General features: G+C 43.9%; 1 protein-coding gene across 1 annotated transcript; it reads left to right on the plus strand.

The window, feature by feature from the left end:
- Positions 1-1,658: 1,658 nt before the first annotated feature.
- On the plus strand, positions 1,659-6,758 carry mfsd6l (major facilitator superfamily domain containing 6-like). Its single transcript, XM_012867864.3, has 2 exons — positions 1,659-1,831; positions 3,605-6,758. The coding sequence occupies exon 2, from the start codon at positions 3,657-3,659 to the stop codon at positions 5,409-5,411; it is 1,755 nt and encodes a 584-aa protein (XP_012723318.2). The 5' UTR covers positions 1,659-1,831; positions 3,605-3,656; the 3' UTR covers positions 5,412-6,758.
- The last annotated feature ends 406 nt before the right edge of the window (positions 6,759-7,164 follow it).

Consider the following 7,164-nt stretch of genomic DNA (forward strand, 5'->3'; position numbering starts at 1 on the left):
GACCTGAGTAACACTTCTTTTTTTTTTTGGGTGGTCACTAATTTTTTTCATGTGATACAACAGTCAGACCTCCAGCCAGATGTATACTTACACTTATCATGGGTATGAATGCTGTAATAATGTTGGACGTTAGATGATTTATTGTAAGATGACAACATACAACTTCAAAGATGGTGTGCGTGTGTGTGTGTGTGTGTGTGTGTGTGTGTGTGTGTGTGTGTGTGTGTGTGTGTGTGTGTGTGTGTGTGTGTGTGTGTGTGTGTGTGTGTGTGTGTGGTTTTGATGATTTGTAGCTTAAAGTTCAACTTGAAGAGTTTAGAGGGAATCCTTTATTATTAATCGTTCCATTTTGTGCAATGCATTATTACTATTGGATGCAATAAAGCCCCACATCATGTGGCTGCCACTATGCTTACATGTTAAAACAGTTACTCTCAGGTTTGAAAGCCTCATCCTGCGCCCTGCAAAACATACTTCCTGTCACCTTTACCAAATAGCTCAATCTTTGTCTTTGCCCAGAGAGGCAAATGCTAAGGAAATGTGAATTAACTTCTGACTTTTAATTCTCTCTCTTATTATTTTGATGTTCAGCAAATTATTATCATTAATATCCTAACCACCACTATGGGAACCCCTGTCCTAAATGATCTAAAATAGGAAAGGTTTGGTGTGATTTGATGTCAGACTGAGGAAAAAAATACAGTTGCGTGTCTTTTTTTACAGTGTGCACAAACATCTTGTTTTAAAGTATGAACCTGCAAGTATTTTCCCACCCAACTCTTGATTTTAACAATCATTGAAGCTCATTGTTGTTTAATCATTCCCCTCTGGAAAAGAGCTGAAAGCCCAGAATTAACAGGTTGTTCATGCCTATAAAGAGTTCATAAAAATTATTGCCTCTACTGCATTTCACTAATTGCCAAAATGTATAGAAAACTGACTACCTGGGTACTATTTTTGTGCTTTTTTTATAAATCATGACAATAACTAAAACATGTGTATAATAATATTTATTTTCATGTAAAACTAATCGAATGATGTAATCATAGAATAAATATTTTATTAATTCCTATTTGATTTTCAACTCAAATAAAACCGCAACCATCAGTTGCGGGTTTATTTGCGGTTTTATTTTATCATGTTTTATAAGGATGTCCAAAAAATAAAACTGACTTGTTAAATGTTATTACATATATAGCAAATATATTTGTTAAACCTCCAAATTTGCTATTTGGAAATTAAACGAATGAAGAATGGAAATGTGCACTTCTCTAAATATTTTTAAAACCTGAAAATATTTTTTTTAAATTCTATAGCAGGAAAACTTTTTTATCTGATTTTTTATCTAAACTGTTTATGCAGTGCTCTCAATCTATTTTCCAGGGTAAGCTTGTTCAAGGATTTTCATCTTTACCAGCCAATATTATTTTAACACTGCAGTAAATCAATCCCCTTTATATAATAAATAACTATAGTTCTAATATTTCGTTTTTGAAGGGGTTTTCATAATTTAAAAAAAATATCTACATCATGTTGATGATGAGAAGTGACATATGAGCTTTAAAACAGACTTCACTAAATATAAGTGCCATCTCTGGCGCACCGAAACATCCAGGCCACTAGGCGGCGCTGTGGTCATGGGAATTGCTCGTCCGGCATATGTCTACTGTAGGTGCACTGACTGCATGACTGGGCTCATGAACCGCCCCCTGGCTGCTGCAGGTGTATGTAAAAACAAAACACGAAGGAGAAGAAAAACTTCCTGATGTAATGTTGGTGCCGGAATTTGAAAGAAATGAGAGGTGGACGAGTTTGAAGAGCAAAAGACTGAGTAAGAGCTACATTTCTAACTTTGTGTCGCTCTTTCTCTCTTTCTATCTTGCGGGCTTTGGTGTGACGTGGACTAGTGTTGCACATCTCGCCGTCCTGCTGGGACAGGTGGATCCAGCCTGACAGGTGTCCGCTTCCGTGGTCTTGCTTGGTTTCATTTTACTAACATATTTCCGCTTTGAGATGCGACGTTTATTCATAAGATTAAAAAACACTCTGTGTATATATACACTATAATGTTATCCATAAAAAAACGGGGGTTTCATACGCTGCTCCTTTAAATCAACCTGCTCGTTTATTCTGAAGTAAAAGGGTTAATGTAAAACCTGATCAACAAGATCCGCTTTTTTCCTGTTGTCTTCCTGTTTAATATTGTGAAAAACTGCATGAGTCAGTTGTTTTATTTATATATATATATATATATATATATATATATATATATATATATATAGCATTATTTAATTAATGCTTAAAAAGATCTTGTAGATGAGGGGTTGTTTTCATTCTTCTTTGATCTGGCATAGTCCAAATAACAGAGTATTGAGTGTCTGCTGAGGACTTTTCCATTAATAAGGACCAGGTCTGTTTTTATCATATACATGGGGTAGTGGTGACCGATCTAACTGATAATTGCCCTGTGAGGGTTTTCACGTTCTTTCAGATTACAACTGCCAATATTACAATGTCTTTTATTTGGATTTAATGTGATAAACCAAGAGAACGTAAAAAGCTTCAAGTTTGCATGTTATGTCTCTACCTGCTCTGTGCAGGGAACCCTTGGATTGTAACTCTGGTTGTATGTTTAGTGTCGTTGTAGTGCTGGAAGGCAGACCTTTTCCCCAGTCTTGAGTCTTTTGTAGCCTCTAACAGCTTTTCCTCCTGCTCCACCCTAGATCATCCTCCCATTAGCTCTGACTAACTTCCCTGTTCCCCACAGCATGATGCTCCCACTGCCATGTGTCGCAGTCTGTTGAGCCTGATCTGCGATCACTAAGCATTTTGAGAGTAGGCCAAAACGTTCAGTTCTGTTCTCCTCTCACCAGTGCAGTCTTCCATATGTTTGCTGTGGCAAACTTTAAACCTACTTTATTCAAGCAATGGCTTTATTTGTGCTGCTCTTTCATAAAAGCCAGATTTCTGAACAAATGTTTACCTGTTGGCAGTTAATCCCACTTGAGCTGTGGATCTCTGCAGCTCCTCCAGAGTTCCCATGGGTTTCCTCGGCTGATACTCTCACGGTCTCATTGCCCAGCCTGTCAGTTTAGGTGGTTCCTGATGTCTTTCCCCTTGTTGAATGATGAATTGAACAGGGCTCTGGGAGATATTCACAGCTTGGGATCCTATTTTACAACCTCTCCTTGCTTCAGGTTCTCCACAACTTCATCCCTGACCTTTCCGCTGTGTTCCTTGGTCTCCATGAAGCTGTTTGTTGACTATTGTTCTCTGACAGACCTCTGAGGCCTTTGCAGAACAGCTGGATTTATGCTGCGATTAGATTAAACAGAGGTGGACTGTGCCTCATGAGCGACATGCAAAAGCGGTCGGTTGTGCTGGATTTTTATTTAGGTCTCATCAGTGTAAAGGGGACCAAACTCAAACCCACGCCACAATTTTTATTGGCTTATCACATAAAATCCCAATAAAATATGTTTGAAGTTTATGGTTGTGAGTTGAAGTTCAGTGGGCGGCGATGCCTTAGCCTGGCATCCGCATTGAAAGAAACGCATCACTTAATTGCATCCTGTTTGTGTCTGCTTTTCTGAATCTCCACCAGTCGCCCCGCGTGACAACTTCCAAGAAGCCCGCTGAGCCACCGGAGGACCACCATGAGGAGGACCAAACAGATCGACGTCAAGCGCGCCCTCGCTCTGGCGGGCACCTTCAGCTTCCTCTGCTCCTGTTCAAAGGCCTGCCTGCTCCCCTTCCTCACCCTGTACTTCCGCCAGCTGGGCCTGTCCCCTTCCATGACTGGCATCATCATGGGCGCCAAGCACTGCGTCACCCTGCTGTGGAGCCCAGCAGCCGGTGTCCTCTCCAAGCGCTACAACAAGAGGCGGGCGGCCATCAGCTGCTCGCTCGTCTTTTCTGCCGCGGCCGCTCTGCTCCCGCTGCTCCTCCCTCCTGTGGGGACGCCTGCCGCGCAGAGCAGCACCTGCGACGCCTCTAACCTGAGCTCATCCGAAAGTCTGTTTGACCTGACAACTAGCACTAAGAGTCAGACGTTGCCAACGAGTACACATAAAGCCCTTCTTGCTGCAACCTCGCCTACTGACTCAGTCGGTGGTTCAGGACCACCTAATCGAAATGATACAGAACACTCAGAAATCCAGCTCTCGCGAGGAAATGCGTCTGCCGCCCTGAACAGCAGCCGTAGAGAACCGGCCTTGGCGAATGCCACCGTCGGCTCTTTGGTGAGCGCAGAAAGGAGTAAGAGGTCTGTGATCCCGCCGGACCGCGTTCAGGGGGAACCTGAGAACACTTCTGGATTCCTGGGCAGCCTGAAGGTGATGAAAATTGAGAACCAACTCTTCTTCTTGATGCTCATCATCGTGTCGGTGTGGGAGTGGGTGGCGGCCCCTGCGGAGTGGACGGTGGACGACGGCCTTTACGAGTATTTGGACTTCGCGGATGCCTCAGACCGCCACAGCAGCACGGAGGTGTGGGGGCTACTGGGGGCAGCCTGCGGGGTCGGGGGAGCCGGGCTCGTGGTCGGCCAGCTGAGCTGCCTCATAGCTGCTCGCATCTCCAGAAGTGCAGTGCATTTTTACTCCTACGCGGGCCTGGCGGTCCTGGCCCTGCCCGTGGCCGTCTACCTCCCTCTGTACGTGAACAAGAAGCGGGACAGGGCCAACGGGCTCCTGAAGGCCTTGCAGCTAGTGTACGGCTCGCCCTGCGCCCTGCTCTGTGCTTTCACCATCCTCCTGGTGGGGGTGGTGACCTCGGCTCTGGAAAACTTCCTGCTCTGGCAGATGGAGGATCACGGTAGCACTGAACTGCACATGGGGCTGTCGCTAGCTCTGGCTTTGCTCTCGCAGGCTGCCTTCCCCCTCCTGGCTGGCAGAGTATCTAAACTGCTCAGCCCGGGGAGGGTCCTCGTAGTCGGGGCTGCCAGCCTCGGGTTACAGTGCTTCTACTATTCCTTCCTCTGGGGGCCCTGGGCCGCCTTGCCTGCACAGGTGTTGAGTACCTTTAGCAGTGGCGCCCTCTGGTGGGCTGTGGGGCTCCAGTGTGAGGACATTGCAACACCAGGAGCTGAAAGAAGCATCAGGAGGGTCTACGGCTCCCTGTGCCTGCACCTAGGGAGAGGACTTGGGAGTTTTGCTGGAGGGTTTGTGGTGCAGAGGTTTGGGGTGACGTGGCTGTACAGAGGGCTGGCCATTGGACTTATGGCGTGGTGTGCGTGCCTCCCCGTGCTGCAGTGGAAAGCCCCTCGCCAGCGCAGGATCAACTACTCGCGCCTTTTGGCAGCCGACGCAAGTGAGGCCAGTGACTCTGAATCTGAGGCAGAAAGAGACTGGCTGGATAAGGCCATGGAGGATGACCGAGACAATAACAACTATGAAAGGAGAGTCCGACACTAAAACTATAAGACCTGATCCTGTGGTGGTAGGAAGGATCTATGAAATGTAGAGATGCATGCACAGCTAAGGTGGTAAGAGATCAGAATTGGCTAATTTACCTTTATCAGCGCTGATCAGCAAGCAGGAATTTATTTATTTTACATTCATTTATTTCACCAAAGCTAACAACTTCCATAATTTCCAGTCTTGCACCAACGGTACCAAGTACATTAATTTAGTTTTTGAGTTTGACAGAAATGTTTGGGTTTTTTTGGGGGGGGATACGTCTGTATCAGCGTTACATGTCTGGACTTAGATTCTTGCTGATTGGTGCATCTCTAATAAATTATATTCCAAATATAGAATTAGAAAACTATTTCTCTCAGCGCTGGAATAGTAATTCAATCTCCCAACAGAATTGCAACATAGCCTGTTGTCACTCTTTATTACCACATGCCAGGCGAGGATACTCGATTTTCTCTCCTGACAGGCTTGATTAGCATCCAAATGTTGACTTTAACTGCAATTTGCTATTTAATTTTTAACTAAAAGGTTCCACCGTACTGCCTGCTCCACCAAGGGATTCTGGTTCTAATCTCTGAGCCTCATCAGAGTTTACTTGCATATATTTGCAAAGGCAGAAGCTGTTTTAGGCTAAGTTGTTTTTGAAAATAAAGCAGCAGGATTATAAGGACCAAACACCGGATTTCACTACGCAAACCCAACAGCTTAGACATCATGAGAGTTGAGACGCCGAAGCTTCTTGTTTCAGTGTAAACTCAAGACGTGTGCAGAAGGCCAGGCCAAACTGGACTGGCATCCTGTTGCACCCCACCCAAACAGACTGTTGATCCTCCTCCACCTCCGACTGCTGCAGCCATCATCTCTGTCCCTCACTCCGGACACTAAACCGTGAACCGATGACATGTAGGATTAAGCAGATAGAGCGGTGCTCGTTCTTTGATCGTATGTATTTAACTTTGAGGGGAACGCATTCCAAATGATTCCTTTTTGGCATCTGTTGAAGAAGTTTGTTGTCAAACCTGTTATTTCAAAAGGAGTTTGTGCAAAACATACCTCATGTCAGATGCTTCAGTTTGATCTGTTAATGGACGTGAAGTTAAAGCTTCCCGCCAGGTGTTGGGATCTCTACTGTACCAGTGGTATTATGACTCTAAGTCTAATTTTTCCTCCTCAATCAATGCTCTTGCTCAGGATTTCCCGCTTAGAAAGCTGTTAAATGTATAAAGGTATAGCAGTTTCATATTGGAAATTGAGCTTTATGTTTATGCATTAATGTCAAATTAATGTGGATTTAATATGCCTTACACTGTGCTTGCAGTCTAATAAATATACCTGAACAAAAAACTTATCGTGCCAAGACATTGTTGTTGCACAAATCCTTAAACTCCTACAACACCTTGCAAAAATATTTACACACCTTAAATCATTTCACACTGGATCCCCTTACAGTCACAAAGTACATAGAATGAGATTGTGATGTATTGAATTCGGAGGTTGTGATGCTGTGCATTTATGAGCTATAGGGAAAGTAATCCATAGTGGTCACAGTTTTCTTATTTTTTTCTTTTTACAAGTAAATCCCTTTAAAATGTATCTTGTTTGTATTCAGCCTCCCTGAAAATCAATACTCACAGATAGAACCATCCTTTGTTGCAATTACAACACTGCATTTTGCTCAGGCGTGTCAGAGTAATGGGTTCTGAATAGCTATGTCATAATTTTTTTTAAATTTTTGTAAAAAAAAAAAAAA

This window comes from Fundulus heteroclitus, chromosome 16, assembly GCF_011125445.2.
Source record: "Fundulus heteroclitus isolate FHET01 chromosome 16, MU-UCD_Fhet_4.1, whole genome shotgun sequence".
NCBI lineage: Eukaryota > Metazoa > Chordata > Actinopteri > Cyprinodontiformes > Fundulidae > Fundulus > Fundulus heteroclitus.